The sequence below is a fragment of the Zingiber officinale genome, chromosome 8B (assembly GCF_018446385.1).
Source record: "Zingiber officinale cultivar Zhangliang chromosome 8B, Zo_v1.1, whole genome shotgun sequence".
In the NCBI taxonomy this organism is placed as follows: domain Eukaryota; kingdom Viridiplantae; phylum Streptophyta; class Magnoliopsida; order Zingiberales; family Zingiberaceae; genus Zingiber; species Zingiber officinale.
The window spans coordinates 56,045,673-56,063,541 of record NC_056001.1 but is presented as its reverse complement, the minus strand read 5'-3'; the positions used below and the strand labels follow the sequence as shown (position 1 = coordinate 56,063,541).

The following is a 17,869-nucleotide window of genomic DNA, read 5'->3' as shown; positions in this document are numbered from 1 at the left end:
GATAACATGATCCTCTGTGTGTGACACCACACACCATGTTATCTACAATATAAATTAATTGAACAACTACATTTATCATAAATGTAGATATTTGACCAATGTGATTCTTATTTCTAGATAAATGTTTATACCAAAAGCTAGGCTTTTAGTATACATTCTAACAATAAGTAAGCATGCTTTCGTGATTAACGATCACTCGGTCGGGCTACAGACTTTCGCCCTAGTATGAGGTATAAGCAAGCATAGCTCTTGCGAGCACTTGTCAACAACATGAGTGTTTGTTTTGCCCTCATCTGTTCATACATCGCCACCGTCACCGAGCCAATAGAAGCACTGGGACAGTGATACAAGTTTCAGTCTTTGCAAAGATAGTCAACCACCCGCCAGTCCCTTGTATACAGGTTGAGTCACAAGCATGTCAGGGTCTAGTTAGTTGGACTTGAGCCTCCTTCGAATAGATTTGGAGGAGAGACTTGTGATACGGTGTGTAAAGGAGGAGCCCGATAAGACTAGGATGTCAAAAGTCAAGGGGGCGTGACAGTCAATAGTCAAGAGGACGTGACATTCAACAGTCAAGGAAAGATGAGAGTTAGACCACTCCACATCATCAACCGTATAACTCCTGGTCGATCACAGGCTGGGTAGGTCCCCAGATCCGCATAATTCTTGATCGGTCATAGGCAGGGCATGCCCCCAGATATGAGACGTAAGACGAAGCTTTGACTAGTTCCTAACCTGCCCCTTGCTAATCGGATCTCCCCAGCTCAAGCTTTATAGATGATCCTAGTACTTTTACTAAGACAACTCTTGACCGGCTCTTCAACGGTCAAATCATGAAAGATGGATCACTTGTCATAGTCTCATATAAAACTCGGTCAGTTCACCACAGTTCATCCTCCTCATCAAGGTTCAATCCTGGTGATACATCTGAGCGATCATCCCGAGCTATCTGTAGCTGCACCCGGGCGTGGCGGAAAGCACTAAGCGACAACAATGTCAAGGAATCGTAACCTCCTGTCAAAGAATAACTGTCATACACTAGGGAATATTCCAGTGGTCTGCCACTCTCTGAGAGGGGAACCTTCCTTCCACCAATAGGAGGTTGTCGTACATCCTCTCTCACCCGACAGGTCCTGACACCCGACATTCTTTGACAGTGGTCAGACTCAACAGGTATGCAGAAGTCATATAAAAAGGAAGGTCCTCTTCCTTGACCAGGTACGCACACATATGCACTCGTCTTCAATAGTTCTTTTTTCCATTGTATACTGTTCTTCCGGGGAAAAAGAACTTGACTTGAGTGTCGGAGGATCTGCGCCGGGGACTTTTTCCCTGATTTCTGGTCTCTAACGCTCCATGTGCCTATATGAGTGTGTCCATCGGTTTTTCCGCCACAGCCTTTGAAGGTCCCAGAAAAGGGGGGGTCGTCTTTCTGATGTGCATACATAGGATGCGTCAAAATTGTCTCTCCGTCAATATTAATATTATCTCCATTGACCTCGTCTGACTTAGATTCTAAATAGGATCATATACCTTGATTGATGTTGGTGTTTATAAACTAACATCATCTAACATGTAAAAGAGAAAAGTTACAAATTAACATAATCTTATATGCAGAAGACAGAAGGGAGTACGTGACATTTTAAAGGAAAGAGAATTGAGTTACATGCAAATGAGAGTATATACCTTGCTCGTAATTCGTAAATAGAAAAGGTTATTTTTTAACTTGAATGAATTGAAAAATATTAACGTGAAGGATTGAATTGATGGGGGAGTTAAATAGATTCCTTCTAGTTATTGTTTTAAATTGCCTATAAAGGCTCTTTAAAGAGATTTTATTTGTATGTGAAAAGTTAAGTGAAGAAAAAATTAAAGTGACTTTAGGGTTGACTCATTTTATAAATCCATGACTCCCGTAAAACTAACATGATGAAGTTCCTAGACTTTAAGTTAGTCCCGCCTTGCTAATATACTAAGAACGAAATTGTGAAAGTTGCTATTAAAATACATGAACATATAGATTGATCCATACTTATTTAGACGAGATTTATAGGTGATCAAGAAAGTATATGACTTAATTTGATAATCTCCATTGTACTTTGGAGGGACGTTGGTTTACCATCTTCCTAAATCGGGAGAGTGGATGTCATAATTTGTGACAGTGGATTCATAATTTGTGACCGTGGATTACGTGTTTGCACAACTTTATCCAATTCTTAAAATAAAATTTATATTATAATTATATTGAAAAATAAAATTGATTTTAAAAGAAAATCAAAGTTGTTTTTTTTTGTTAATGTAGGTATTCATACCAATTAATCTTGAAGATGAACCATCTTTCTTTTTATTGATATTCTATGAATCCATAAAGTGTTACTGTTGTATCGTGCTCAAGGTGAACAAAATTAAAATTGTGAACAATAAATAGACATAGTTCAATTGAAATTCGAGTTTAGTTTAGCTTGCATTAAGCAAAATCAAAGTTGTGAACAATAAATAAACGAGTTCAATTTGAATTCTTCTAGCAAGCGGCTAGTTGGAACAAAATATTTAAATTTTAAATATGAATCAAATATTTGTATTGAAAATATTTTCAAAATCACAAGATACTCTATAGTTTATTCAATCCTCTAATTGATCCGGTTAAATTATCATGACGAGATTTATGGGTGATAAAAAAGTCTATGACCTAGCTCAATTATCTCTATTATATTTTGGAAGGATATTAATTTACCATCTTTTTAAGTCGGGAGAGTGGATGTTATAATTTATAATAGTAGGATTATGCTTATATAATTCTCAAAATAAAATTTGTATTATAATTATATTGAAAAATAAAATTGATTCTAAAAGGAAAATCACAAGCCTTTTTTAATTCAAGTTTGAAAAATATGTGAATTATTCAAATCTTAAAAAATGTAAATAATTTTAACTCGAACCTGGTTTAAAATAAAATTTAAACTCGAATTCAATTTGAATGGTTCAAATCATCATTCAATGAGAATCAAATTATAATTCAAAATAATTTAAATTTATTTGAACATTAATTTCAACTTAAACTCGATAACTTTAAATGCCAATTAAATATTTTTCAAACTAACCATATTAGGAATCAGGACCAGAAGAACAGTTGGGCAACGACTTGTTTAAAGCCCATGTGCCCAATCGGCCCATATTGCAGTCTGCCCCTGGGTCAATCAAAACCCTAAAAAAAAACCCTCCTCTTCCACCTCGCCGTCGTCGGTTCCGAGCTCTCTCCCCCCCGAAACCGACTCATGGGGAAGTTCCCTCATGGTCTCCGCTACGTTACAAGGCTCCCCTCCGACTTCCTCACGCCCAACCCTTCTCTCTCTCCACCTCCACCTTCCCCTTCCCCTTCCCCTTCCCCTTCCCCTCCGCCTCGCACGCCCTTCCCCAAGAAGAAGCCCCGGAATACCTCCAAGCGACCGTCCACCGTCGCCACTCCGGCGCCGCCCCCTTACCAGCACCTCTTCCGCTCCCCTCTCCTCTCCGACGCGATCTCCGCTTTCGACACTCTCACATCTTCCTCCCCCGTCGAGCCCAACTCCATCATCCAATCCTTCTGCAACGCCGGAGCCTCCCCCGCCGACGCCCTCGCCTTCTTCCGCCATGTCTCCTCCTCTGGCCTCGTCACCGAGCTTGGCCGCTCCGCCTTCCACGTCCTCATCGGGCATTCCTGCCTCCACCCTTCCGCCCCCAAACTCTCCCCTCTCCTCGATCAAATGTCAGCCGCCGGGTTCCCCCCTGACGCCGCCTCCGCTGACCTCGCCGTCCGCGCCCTCTTCTCCGCCTCCCGCCTCGACGACGCCTGCGAGCTCATCCGCGGCCCCCTCGCCGCCGTCACCGACCGCTTCACCTACAACTACCTCATCCGCCGTGTAGCCCGTTTCCGCCCCATCTCCTCCGTCTACGCCCTCATGGACCAGTTCCGCCAAGCCGGTCTCCACCCGGACCTCGTCACCTACACCAACCTCATCGACGCTGTCTGCCGCGGCAAGAACCTCCGCGAGGCCACGCGGCTCCTCTCCTTGCTGTCCGACGCCGGATTCAAGCCCGACTGCTACCTCTACAACGTCATAATGAAGGGCTACTGCATGGTGGACCAATGCGGAGAAGTGATGGAGGTCTACAACAAGATGAAGGACGAAGGCATTCAGCCCGACCTCGTTACCTTCAACACCCTCGTCTTTGGACTCTCCAAGGCCGGAATGCTCGCCCAAGCCAAGAAATTCCTGAATATAATGGCGGAGATGGGGCATTTCCCCGACGTGGTCACCTACACCTCGCTCATGAATGGCTTGTGCAGGAAAGGAGACGCCTTGGGAGCCCTTAAGCTTTTGGGGGAGATGGAGGAGAAGGGATGCACTCCCAATGAGTGCACATACAACACATTGCTTATGGGCCTTTGCAAGGCTAAGTGCTTGAGCAATGCCGTTCAACTCTACCAAGTGATGATTACCAAGGGCATGAAGCTCGAGAATGCATCGTACGCGACGTTCATGAGGACCCTCTGCCGTGCAAATAAGATTGCAGAAGCATACGAAGTGTTCGATTATGCAATCCAGAGTAAGAGCTCAACAGATGTGACAGCATACATGGCACTGGAAAGCTCACTCAAGTCACTGAACAAGACAAAAGTGTGACTCACAAGCACTCATTGGTTAGTTCTCTTCACTCTCACTTCTAGTTATTATCCCCAGCACTTATTTATTGTGGCTTATGCATGATAAGATATCCGTAATTTAGTATGATAAACTTTCTTCTACATTATGAACAAGTAAATGATTTTACTGTTTGACAACATAAACATGGTCAAAACTAATAATTGTGTCATTTGTTTTGAGAAAAAGATATCATGTTTTGAGTAGGATGATTTGGCTCAAAGTAGAGCATGTAGTGAAGACATTCATGATTGTTCTAGGCATTGTATACTCAGTTTATGCAGCCACATATAAGTATGCAGTTGTATTTTGTTGTTTTTGAATCCACCTTAATTGAATTTACTATCATTACAAATGAACTATGAACTAGCGGATTTAGAGTGCGAGTTTGCTTATAGAATGCAAATATGAATAGTAGTCAAAATGAGGTCCAACCGGATCATTTCTTATCAAAATTTTGACCTTGTATGAATTTTTTAAATCAAGAAAAGTTGATCCAACCCTAGTGCCGGTTATCATTTCTTGGTTTGAATTTAGAGAATAGAGATGGTAACTGAAAGGGTACATACTATGAAAATTGAGCTACTCATACCTTGCTGATATCTAATTGTATGTATTCCTCTATTCTATACTTGTTTCATAATGTTAATATGAGAATTCATACACTATTAAACGGTTTTGTATTTGCAAGTACTCATCAAATGCATGATTTGATATTTGTACAAATTCCAATAAAAATTGATGAGAATAGCTTCACGAGACCGCTCAAGTAGTCATACGACCTATATAGCAATAATAATCGATGTCCACAGTGAGATAGTGATTGGTGTACCCAAATTACCATCTTTTGTTTTTTCAGGTGGATGCAGCGGAGGCCTTGTGATATTAGGCACCGATAGAAGTGGTGGAGCTGCTGCTGGAAGTGCATTGCCCACCGCTCGCCCTCGTTCTACTGAAACTGTGAGCAGGATGGAGGCAGGGTCCCTGCCTAGGTCTTTTCTTAGTTCTTATTATCGCTATTGGTTTCAGAGATAAAAACTCTATTTTGCCTGGTTTCATTTTGTTCCCTTCTATCCTACCCAGCATGCACAAAGTCTTAGGACAAGTATGGTGATCAAATTTCTTACTCTACCTGTTGCTCTTACAAATAAGGTTATAATTTTGTTTCATGCCGATCGGCGCTAATAAAACTTCTTGTTTTGGTATCGATTGACACACTAAATACTCTGATCAACCAATCTGATACGAACCCCATTAATAAATGTGATAAAATCCGAGATAAATATGGATAGAGCCTCAAGTACTAGATGACAAGAGTATGAGTCTTGACCCGTAACCAAGAATTAATACAAACCAAGTCTATGAAGGAAAGATACGTCATATCCGAGGTAATAAGTTTCGATGGGTTGAACGTCACAAGAGTAAACTCAATAAGTTCAGAAAGTCCTTTCAAGAACTAAGAGAGCACACAATTTCATCAAAAATTAAAGTCCTTTCAAGAACTAAGAGAGCACACAATTTCATCAAAATTTAGGTTGCTTTGTATTAGATATCCCTCCTTTATATAATAGGAGTGAATAAGGAAAAGTACAATATAAGTGTATGCACAATTAGAGTCCCAATGTGTCATGTCTCATGTAAGTTATCTAGGAACCCAAAATAAAATAAATGCATGCACAATTAGAGTCTCAAGTCGTATGTTTCATTAAACAATCTAAAATACTTAAGTCTTCATGCATGAACGAGTTCTCGTACTTATTAGTGTTCTTTCGTTAAGTGCGATCGAGTCATGGATAGTTATGTCCGATTACGTGGATTAGGCCACAACTAGCAGTTGGGATTATCTTAGTCTTTCTTTGCTCATAGTCCACTCAATGTTCTTTGATTAGTTCATTTGGTGCTTCCTTGAAACGCTTTGCCCGTAGTCTTGTAATTGAGTCTTCCGAAAATGATAACTGATCTCTTTTAGCTTCAGCCCTTGGACATAATCACAATATGTGGATACACTTTGCATATGAATCTTTGTATGCCCCCTAACCCATTTTGGAATAAGGTTAGCAGTCTGACTAGAGTTTCCTTTGCTACAAGCTCAAGCATGTTCTTCTCGTCCTCGGAGTTATGGTGTCATAGTAGGATATCTAGGTTATTATCCAAGTACCCGTGATTCGATATTCAATTATGGTATATTTGTAAAATTTTCTCTCTAAATGGAGCACGTAACTAAAGGATGTTGAATATTTGGGATGTCTATCACATGCATTTCTCGATTTATTCTGATGGTCAATAAAAAAAATTTTATGGAACCGAGCCGATCATCTTAAGGTTAATCAATGAGGTTAAATAAATTTATCCTTTTTTTAAAGTATGTTCTTCTAAGTCTTGAGTCATTGTCCCCTAATAATTTTCGGCCACAAGGTAGGATCTTAGTACTTAAGATTGCGATGGCTCTAGTACTTAGACGGGAAATGACTAGTTTCTTTCTAGTCCAATGCAAATCTTCTTAGACTAAAAAACTATGTTTCTTCGAAGGGTGGGAGGGAATGTGGGTTGTTTACTTGGAATGATGGCCTAGGAGGTCCCTTTTCTATCTTTTGTCAAATACTCATTCTTCTTAACTGATACAGTGGTAATAAGAAGACTCACGTGGCCGGTTTAAATTAAACATCTAAGGTGGAGAGGTCAAAATCAAAAGAGATAATCCTCTCTCCAGTAATCTTCCCTTTTGAAGGCTGACTCATCAGTCATTTGACCCGTCAGCCGACGGAACAACGACCTGTCGACAAGCCAACTATAAATATGAAATTTGGGAAATGGAATATTCTTCCACTCGGCAATGATTACACCTCCATTTACAAGCGAAGCCAATTCAATTAAATATGTCTTGACCTCAATCAGCACTCTTCCAAAGCTGTTCGACATTATGTTATCTGATCAGCACAATGTACTTCGTTTATCATGCCTCGGTAATTATTGCATATGAATTCAATGGGAAGAAGAACAGTCAAGGAAGCAAAATGGAATACTTCCTCGTATTTATTTAATAGTGGGTTCATGGTAATTAAAACAGGACGAAAACAAAACAATACAATGATCGCCTCCGCAATTCAGGCAGCCCAAGAGATGCAATCATTTAATATGAAGTGAAGGGTTCACTGAAAAAGTATAAAGGTCTTTATAAATATGATACTAATATTTCATGTGGTAACCACTAAATCGTCATGAGGAAACAAGGATATTTACAGGAGGGAATCAACATTTTTCACAATTCTCCACTGACCTGTTGTTTCTCATACTCTCCTTTAGCGGAAGTGATAGTGGTCAACATATGTGTCAATTTATCGTTGAATTGTCCTCGAGAATCTTGGTACAGGATCATTAACCATTTCTGAATAATCGTCTTGAAGAGATACTTGCTGATGAGATGATCGGGTTCAAGCACGTATTGACACCATGAATCGAGAAACCATGTGTCAAGACAAACCATTATATGGCCATATCGACTTGGAACGAAACAAGATTAACAAAGGCAAACCCACTTGTGGAGGTCGTGGCCGTGGCGGAGACCAAGAAACTACTTTATTTTATAAAAAAAAATTCCTTTATTACTAATTTTATTTTAATTAATTTATACAGAATATTAAGAAAATTCCTGAGTGTGCAAATTCTTTTAACCCTTTCTCATCTCTTAATTATTTTTCTTCTTTGGTATAAAGTATAAAACATACTAATTAATTGAATGAAACAATTACTAGTTAGTTTATTTTTTTACATTTAAGTTTACTTTAAATTTGTCCGATAAAATGTTTTATGAATAAAAAAGATATTTTAGTTTTGTGAATTAATTACTAGTGATTATTGTAAAATATATACTTTTAATTGTTAAAATATCTTTTTATATTTGATACTAATTAAAATATCTTAATGTTAAAATGGCATTTTTAATTTAGTGAGATTTTTTTAAAAAATATATTATAGCGTTTAACAAAGACTTTAAATTTGTTAAATCTATTCATTAACATTTAATTATCAATGACAAACAATGAATTTGAGTCATTAATACCTTAACCAAATTTTTGTAGATTTAAATCACTATACACACGGATATATATGAAATATGAATGTAAATTCTCATCTTGCTCTGACATGGTAAGGTTGCCCCGGCGATCGACTCTGTGCCGGAACTTGCCCACCAGCTCGACGATGACCCACCATCGTCGTATGTTCAGGAGTATCATTGCCGATTGTCCCTTCTCTCGATCTCGCGTTTATGCCCTTGATGTGCTCGAGCTCCAGCACCACCTCTTCCATGGACGGTCGGCTCTTGGGGTCGCCGGCGAGGCAATTGAGCACGAGCTGTGCAGCCTGGAATGACCCCCTGGATGAGTATTGCCCCTCCAGGCGCTGGTCCATGAGTCGGGCTAACTTTCTTCGATCGGCCAACATGGGTCGCATCCACTCCACCAAATTTTGCTGCTTTATAGGCCGATTCATGTCAAGCGCCCTCTGGCCAGTTAACATCTCGAGCAATACCACTCCGAATCCATACACATCGCTCTTCACGTACAAATGACCTAACCATCGTAGCCATCACCACCGAGCCAAAACTATGTAACTGATCTCAACTATCGTAATTCGTAAACACATGTCGATGATCATTAGTATTGAAATTCCGGTGCTCAATTGCATACCTGTGGCTACATACTCGGGGGCAGCGTAGCCAAAGGTGCCCATGACTCGCGTGGTCACGTGCGAATTCCCACCCGTCGGGCCGATCTTTGCCATGCCGAAATCGGAGAGTTTCGCGTTGTAGTTCTGCACCAGAAGCGTTGCAAAATCAGTAACACAGCTCGATCTGGCCTCTTTGCCAGTGTGCATTGTTGGAAAACTCACTGTGTCAAGGAGGATGTTAGAGGCCTTGAAGTCCCGGTAGATGATCTGTTTCTCCGAGCCATGTAGGAAAGCGAGGCCCCGCGCTGCCCCGATCGCGATCTTAAGCCTCAACTTCCAAGTGAGGGGCTCAATGACACCCCCTGCACAATGCATATCATGGGCAATCACCAGTAGCAGTGACAACTAGAAAACTACTAAATTGACTGTCAGCTCAAGATTATGGCGTTGACTTTTTTAAGGGAACAAAAAGTCAAAGGGGAGAATCTTTTCAAGTAAATAAATAATTGTTACTGACTTCTGAAGAGGTGGTTTTCCAGGCTGCCCTTTGGCATGTGCTCGTACACAAGGAGGAGCTCCCTGTCCTCCCAGCAGTAACCCAAGAGCTTGACGAGATTTGGATGGGAAAGCCTTCCCAAGAAGTTGATTTCTGACTGTAAAGCAAAGTCAATTTGATTTGTCAAATACTAAAGCGGTTGACTACGAATTCAAATCAATGAATACACGTCACGGCAAGTTTCAGAGGGCATCGGTACCTGCATAGAGCATTTGCAGTTTAGCCCCTTGAGTTTTAGTGAATTTCAATTTATTTTCTAAGAGTTTGAGAATTGTTTTGATTCACACCCTCCTATTAGGGGATCGGTCAATGGCACATCGAAAATTATTATTATTTTTTATCTCCTTGCGTATAAATTCACTATCTTAGGGTTCGCTAGCGCCGATGGAGATTTCATTGACCGAGCCTTAAGTTTGAAAAAGGTCGACTTTTATGGCTATGGGAAAAAAATATAATATTTTTTTTTTGTTTCAAAAGGAAAAAAACTTGTGGAAAAAATTTTAAAAATAAAATTAAATCTACTTTTTAAAACACCTATCAAAATTTAAAATGTTAAAATGCCTAAACTTTCAAAAGTTTTTAACTATATGACTTCTAAATGTAAAATTAAATTGTCCAAATTGTACGTCAATCTTTAAGTTAAAGTTTTGAGGATATTTTATTTTTCCCTCACTGATGTTAATTGTATTAGTGCCGACGTACTATAGAGACAGTTTAACAATGTCTATAAAAGTGTGAGGTAAGCATATGATAATAAGTGCCATTAGAGGGGCCATATTGAAAAAATTGGTGTGTGAGAGAGAGAGGACCTGCCATTCTTCGATGCCTTGGAGGCTCTCTGGGTTGAGCTTCTTGACGGCGACCACCATGCCGGCGCCGGATTTGGCCGGATTCAGCGTCTTCTCCTCCACCCAACCCTTGTACACCCGCCCGAACCCACCCTCGCCGAGCAAGCTATCCGGGCGGAAGCCCCTGGTGGCGTTCCGGAGCTCCGCGAAGGAGAAGACCCGCAGGTTGGGCACCTCCAGGATCCGCCCCTCCTCCGGCAACGGCAACGCCACCGCCTCCTCCGCACTCGCACCGCTGCAGGCGGACCTCCCGAGCGTCGTCGTGCTGCTGCCGAGGCTCGACAGCTTCCCGGTCGTCGTCAAGCTGCTGCCGCCACCGCCGGTCTTCGACGACGACGGGCCTGCGCGAAAGATTTTCTTCAGATTCGAGGCAAGATTTCAAATATAGATCGAAACAGGGGAAATTTCGATTTCGGTAACGGCGACGGCAGGAACTTCATGCAATTTGTGTAATCCAAGCAGAGTGATTCGGGGAGGGGACATAAACGATCCAGCTAAAATCAAATCTTCAAAAGAGAAAAAGCATCCGAAAGGCGACTTCGATGGCAAAGATGAATATCTCAAATCCCCATAAAACCAATAAAAGTCGAGGCTTTTGCGACTCGCGTAATGATCGAGGGAATCCAAGCGGATTGATTCAAGAGGCGAAATTAGGGATTTGAAGAAGAAGCAGTACCTGGACTTGGTGGCGAGATATCTGCCGGAGTTGAAGAAGAAGACGCGAAGCAGTTCCCCATGCTCCTGCCTTCTTCTCTCCACCTCCGCCTCTTCCTCCTCTCTAGTAGACGCTTCTTTGTTTCTCTGCGATTAGGAGCTGTGAGGGAGGGAACATGGAAAGTGAGAATTTATGCAGCGAAGGATTGACCGGACTTGGAGTCATGGCTTGCTTCATCTTTGACATGACGGTAGAAAAGTCAAAGCGAGAAGGGGGGAGAGCGCGAACGCATGAAACACTCTCCCAGCAGTTGCCAACGACGGTGGCGTGTCGAGGAGACCGAGGGTGGAGTCATCGTGCTTCCTTTCGTTAAAAAAAAATGATTACGTTCACATCACAGAGTCCTCCCAACAAGACTAGAAGGCAGGCCGGAGAAGACTGAGGGACGGCTAAATTCCAACAATATTATTATACAACTAAACTCGTACTCTATTTCACAATATCATTTTTCATGCTCTCGGCAACTCAATAGTCGTCGAAAATAAATATTATAGTCGACGGTGACACTAGAGCTCTTCTAGCAACACCATAAGCAAGGCTTGTTTGCTAGCAAGCCTCAAGCAATTTTATTCTACCATCGGCCGCGAGTAGCTTATGCCATGGACTAGAAGAGTTTTACAAAACCGACTGAATCTCCCAATTCGATAATAACCTGCCGGTTCGACTAGTTTTCAACCGGTTTGGTTTCATGGTCTAGTCTGATTTTCATACCTATAGTCTGTTAACTGTAGTTTGGTTGACTATGTTTTGAACACCGGCCTCAAAGAGTGGTTGTTTCCGGGTGTCATCTTTTGGTTGCTTCCCACATCAACTATAGAAAATATGTACTCTATATGAATTGGAGTCGAATGTAAGACAATACGGCTGTTGAAAATGACTAATAAATACTTTGCTCAGATGATATGATTACGGTAAAATTCAAAGCTGTTTATATCTAACAAATAACTACAAATTCAAATAAGTTCATACAACATGTTATTGGACATAAATAATCTATTACCGAAGATTTTAAGGACTTAACTGAATTTAAAATTACACAAAATTTAAATTCAACTTACAGTTAAGTTGACATGAGCAGATGATCTCAGGCTGCCAGTAGGAGTTGATTTTTATCTAAATTCCAACCTCAATCACGTAGTGAGGAGATAAGCCGAGCAGGAGCGGTCGGGTGAAGCAGGCCCACCGAGACAGGTCAGGTGAAGATATCGAGTGGGCAGAGAAGTATGTCGGTCGGACAAAGAGACCGACCGGGCAAGCTGACCGAGGCCTGCGATTCGCAGTTTCTGGATACAACGACCGACCGTGAATCCAACCAAGCACTGATGGTCACGACGAGCTGAGTGGTACCCAAATGCTACCACAGACACTCCGACGAGCAAGAGCTGCACGACATCCACTTGGGTAAATTTTTGCCCCGACCGGTTCGGCATTCGTGTGCGCAAGTCGCGCTCGCACACGAGTTAACTTGGTTCAGTGCAAATTCGGACCCTGAATTTGCACCCCTCCTGCGCACCCACGCGTGAGAGAGAGTTTCTCCCCATGCATTTGTTCACAATCTCAATGTATGTGAATCAATATAAACCAACAAAATTACCTTGAAACTTTCAATGTGGGACTAAAGTCTCATTCACAATGGAATCTCTTTCCTCTTTCATTTCTTCTCCATTCACTTATTCAACACATCTGGTGAGCTAATCTCAAGAAACTATAAGAATGTTTCAAGTTCCCTAAAATCCTTTAACCAATTGCTTAAACTAAGAACAGTTTACACACTCTGACTATTTTATTGAATTTATAAAGAGCCCAAAGTTGTATCGAGGCACTCTACCTTAATTAAGGTTTGAATGGAGAATAAATGGTCCTAAAAAATTTCTTTAGGCTCAGTGCTTAGAGGTCGATTTGGTTTCAAGTTTTTTTTTTGGAGATAATATTTTCCCCTTTCCATGTGATTAATCACAATTTGATTATTGTTGTGAAATTGGATTGTGTAGCTGATTAGTGTTAGCAGTTTTTGAGTGCTTCAACTCCAGAGTAAGAATATTGGGATAAGGATTAGGATCTTTGAAGATCTTGGATTTAAGGTTTGTGCCAAAATCTTTTTTCTACCACAACATCACTATTGATCTTTGTTCACCAAACCATTACCAAATTATTCCTCCGTATTGACTCTGGGAGCGGGTTGACAGGAACGCTAGGGGCGAACGTATTTACCTTTTGTCATCATTTGTTCACCAAACCATTGGGTATTAACTTTTGGATTTCTAAATGGTTTGTTGTTCTAGTTGTCAGATAGATTTAGTGCATGTTTAATCGAGAAGATGATGGTTGTTTCTCATACTTGGGGGATTTAAATGGTGAGTCTTTGATCACATATGCTGATGTGGTAGGTCAGAGATCCACCACATCACACATGCTGATATTAGTTAGATTAATCAATTGATAATGGGAGCAGAAAATTAGATACACCATCATAACACAAACAAACACATACGGATTCTGAGAAAGAAAAACACATCATAAAACAAAAAGATATGATCGAAAAAGACCTTTCCTGGGACAACCATTTCAGTTGTTCGTATTCGACTATTCTACCAAAGAAAACTAGAATAAGTTGAATGAAATAGGAAGGTAAATTTGACTGGAAGCGGAGAAGATGACTGACTAGGGAGGTAGTTCTAATATTGATTGCAAGAAGGCTCTGACATTCAAGTCAGTAATCGAGTCGAGTAGAATGAACAGTGACTATCAATATGTAAAATTGCATAGCATTGTGTACCTGCATCTGTAGATGTAGATCTTTTTTTTATAGTGTTATTGTTTATGTACGAATTTTAAAGCATTTCTAAAAAAGGACTTATCTGTTAAACTTCCCGACTGGGTGGCCATGAGAGCACCCAGTCATGGGAGCAAGCTCACTTATAATTCGATAGCTCGACACAAGAGTCTGGGACTTGATCGTGAGAGCAAGCTAATTTATAACCCGGTCGCTTGGCGCAAGAGTCTAGGACTTGATTATGAGAGCAAACTCACTTATATTCCGACTGCTCAGTGTGAGTCTGGGATTTAGTCGTGAGAGCAAACTCACTTATAACTCGATCGCTCAGCGCCAGAGTCTGAGACTTAGTCGTGAGAGCAAGCTTACTTATAACTCGACCGTTTGACATGAGAGTTTAGGACTTAGCTTGGTCATGAGAGCAAGCTTACTTATAACTCGATTGCTCAGCGCAAGAGTCTGGGATTTGATTATGAGAGCAAGCTCACTTATAACTCGACAGCTAGGTACCAGAGTCTGGGATTTAGTTATGAGAGCAAACTTACTTATAACTCAACAGCTAGGCACGAGAGTTTGGAACTTGGTTATGAGAGCAAGTTTACTTATAACTCAGCCGTTCAGCATGAAAATCTGGAACTTAGCCTTTTTTACTTGAATTTGTCGGCATTCATTGAGTATAAACTTTTAACAAGTTACATTAATTTATTACAGACATACCCTTAAGCCTGATAGGGCTATAAATGATTGACACTTTATGGTCGATTCAGATTTTTTCCTTTTGCATCTTGGAGATAGTAAGAGCCCAAAGAAAGCTTTTGTACTACCTAGTATGGTCTCCCCCACTGTGGCTTCAATTTACTAACATCATCGACAGGCTTAATCTACTTCCAAACTAAATCACCAACGTGAAAAAAATCTGGGGATAACCCTTCGATTTTAGTTTTGCTTCATTCGCTATTGATACGTCATCAGCCGAGCGGATACCTTATCTCTGATTTCATCGACAAGATCAAGCTCCATAAAACGCTGACTGAAATTATCCTCCTCGCACAATTGCCTCTGATCGACTTCCATGCCCACTTCCACCGATACAATTGCATTTCCCCCATACACTAGATATGTAGCCTCTCGGGGCGTAGTACAATAAGCACACAATACACTGGGTAATTCATCAACCTAACTTTCCCTATTATGATCGAGCCTGGTTTTGAATCCTTGAATAATTTTCCTGTTGGTGACTTTTGCCTGAGCATTACTTTGAGGATAAGCCACAGAAGTAAATGCGTGTGGAATGTCATAACTTGAACACCATTCTTAGATCTTCTACTCTTGGAACTACTTTCCATTATCCAAGACAAGCTTATAAGGAACACCGAACCGACACACGATGTTTTGTCATAAGAACTTGATGACCATTGATAACCATGATTTTGGATATATTATCTTGATTCATAATGCACATTTTTAATGGTTTTTTTATAGCTTAATCTCACATTTACATCATATTTCATAATTACATTTGAATTTGGACTTAATTGCAAATTGACTTTTAATTATGGTATTTGATGCTAATATTTGATTCTTATTTTATAGACATCAAAAGGGTCATAGACCCGATCAAATCAGATCACATTTGGGCTCAGATCAAGGGCTAAATGAGGCGATCAAACCTTGGAGCATTATGGACCGTCCATTGAAGATTAAGTAGATCTAGGCCATCCGTTGAAGATCTGGCCCATCCAACCTAATGAGGAGCACATCTCAGCTGTTGATGAAGATCTAGAGCTTTCTATTCCGATCTGAGACATCTCCACCGTTGATCAAGCCCCGATGATTCTCAGCCGCCGGATCAAATCTGAGGAGGGTTTAAAATGCGCGAGAAGCTACAGGAACACTTGGGCTCGGCGTTTCCGCGACAATTGCTACTGTTCATCATCTTCGACGACCGCAGCTCCCATTCCTCAATTCCAGATCCAGTTCTTCTTCTTTTTCAACGAGGACGATCTCCGAGCTTCTGGCGTCCATCTTCCGAGATCATTGAGTGCCAGAGGGAGGTTTCTTGGCGTGATTTTGGATTTTTTCACTATCGCGATCCTAAAAGAGGGAGGTTTATCGATCAGCGATCTTCGCGTCCACCAGAGCTTCGAGGGAGGTTTCTTGGAGTTTCTGATCTTCCGATCGTCATTCCATAGCAAGGCTAGCTCGATCTGATCAATCGAGTTGGTTTGCGAATCACAGATTCATCCTCTGTTCTTCAGCTGAATGGGAATACCAGTCAGATTTGAGCTTGATGGGAGGCTTCCAAGAGCTATGAACATCACCTGGTAATAGTTGGGAGCTAGAGATTAGTAATTGGGTGTTTGATGGGAGGTTTCAGATAGTATCTCTGCTTCACGGCAGATTGTTGAGGTTTGAGTTTTGGGTTTGGGATTGTGGAATGCTAGGGTTTAAGTTTTCTTATTTTTTGTCTCTGAATTGTGCTCAAACTAGATCAGATCATCTGATTAATTTTCCTTATCATTTCTTCTTGTTTTAGTTTATTGCAGTTCCTTCTTTGAATTCCTTTGCTGCAAAACCCAGTTCTGATTTCTAACTTATAATTCTGATATTGTAGAGTAATTGCAATCTAAATCTTGTTAAACTTCTCAATTCGTTTGCAAATTAGTTTCTGATTTGTAGTAGGAAATCTGATTAACATTAGTTAGTTTAGTTGAGGTTAATTAGTTAGCTTGACTTTGATATTTACATTAGATCTGTTGTCACTTGGATATGTAGTTTAAGGTGTTGAATGTTGGACTTAAGTTTTTGATTGTTACTATTATTCAACATTCTTTGGTTTGAGCATGTGAGTTTAATTGATGATGTCGATTATAAAGGTGAATGGAATTTTATTTTAGTTTCTACATGTTTGATTGGTGATTAGATCTATTGTTACTGAATTATGAATGGAGAATCCAAATTTGGTTTTTGTTCATTTGATGAGAAGAAATTGGATCCTGCTTAGAAGAAAATAATCCTTCTCAGATTATATTAGTGATTTTATTAGAATTTCAATTTGAATCAATTCTAGAATACTCACACATTTTACTAGTTACCCTTGGAAAAATATGACTTGGGACTTGTTACTACACGTGTTGTTTTAATTTTAATGAGTTTCAATATTAATTAATTTGATGTGCCACGTGACATGCAAATGGCTGACACCAAATTTTGGCGTCGTTGCCGGGGAAAATAACTAGTAGTGTGTGTTTTTTTTAGAATGTGCATTGGATTTGATTTATTTGGTTAGCATCTTGATTGGATTTGATTCCTTATTTCTCTTTTGTATTTTCATGTTGATTTAATTCTGAATTTTTAAGTGCTTTTATGTTCATATTATCATGTATTTGACACTTTATGCTTTTGAATCTTCTAATTTTGTTTGCTAGTGTTGTAGTGAAGAACAGGAGATTTCTTAAGCATGGATCCATATTTTCATAATTTTGGAGGTGGAATGGAGAATTATCAGTGTTTTCAACCTGAGTATCAGTTTTACCCAAGCATGGATCAACAAAATAGGTATGAATCATTTTCTAATGGTTTTAATGTTAATTGGGTGGATAATTCATGTTTCAGGTATGAAAGTGC

General features: G+C 40.2%; 2 protein-coding genes and 1 non-coding gene across 4 annotated transcripts; 2 read left to right on the top strand and 1 right to left on the bottom strand.

Annotated features, from left to right (window-relative positions):
• The first annotated feature begins 2,028 nt into the window (after nucleotides 1–2,028).
• Nucleotides 2,029–2,184, top strand: LOC122018137. Its single transcript, XR_006121603.1, has one exon. It is a non-coding gene; the product is annotated as a U1 spliceosomal RNA (small nuclear RNA).
• A 987-nt stretch (nucleotides 2,185–3,171) lies between these two features.
• Nucleotides 3,172–5,887, top strand: LOC122015260 (pentatricopeptide repeat-containing protein At2g17670-like). Its single transcript, XM_042572052.1, has 2 exons — nucleotides 3,172–4,681; nucleotides 5,542–5,887. Exon 1 carries the CDS (start codon nucleotides 3,276–3,278, stop codon nucleotides 4,662–4,664), a length of 1,389 nt encoding a protein of 462 aa, XP_042427986.1. The 5' UTR covers nucleotides 3,172–3,275; the 3' UTR covers nucleotides 4,665–4,681; nucleotides 5,542–5,887.
• Nucleotides 5,888–8,677: 2,790 nt separating this feature from the next.
• On the bottom strand, nucleotides 8,678–11,804 carry LOC122015261 (probable serine/threonine-protein kinase PIX13). Of its 2 annotated transcripts, XM_042572054.1 has the most exons (7): nucleotides 11,625–11,804; nucleotides 11,431–11,555; nucleotides 10,716–11,095; nucleotides 9,868–10,003; nucleotides 9,573–9,712; nucleotides 9,371–9,494; nucleotides 8,678–9,253 (listed from the first exon to the last, which is right to left on the bottom strand). In XM_042572054.1, exons 2-7 carry the CDS (start codon nucleotides 11,489–11,491, stop codon nucleotides 8,811–8,813), a joined length of 1,284 nt encoding a protein of 427 aa, XP_042427988.1. In that variant the 5' UTR covers nucleotides 11,492–11,555; nucleotides 11,625–11,804; the 3' UTR covers nucleotides 8,678–8,810. The 2 variants fall into 2 exon arrangements, with proteins under 2 accessions (XP_042427988.1, XP_042427987.1); XM_042572053.1 differs by lacking the exon at nucleotides 11,625–11,804 and having other exon boundaries at nucleotides 11,431–11,580.
• Nucleotides 11,805–17,869: the final 6,065 nt, after the last annotated feature.

Excerpts from the sequence above, each read along its gene's own strand:
- LOC122015261 (XM_042572054.1), bottom strand. The coding sequence starts at position 11,491 with ATGGGGAACTGCTTCGCGTCTTCTTCTTCAACTCCGGCAGATATCTCG. Across the intron at positions 10,004-10,715 it reads AAGGCATCGAAGAATGGCAG|TCAGAAATCAACTTCTTGGG; the intron begins GTCCTCTCTCTC and ends TTTGCTTTACAG. Across the intron at positions 9,495-9,572 it reads CTAACATCCTCCTTGACACA|AACTACAACGCGAAACTCTC; the intron begins GTGAGTTTTCCA and ends CTTCTGGTGCAG.
- LOC122015260 (XM_042572052.1), top strand. The coding sequence starts at position 3,276 with ATGGGGAAGTTCCCTCATGGTCTCCGCTACGTTACAAGGCTCCCCTCC.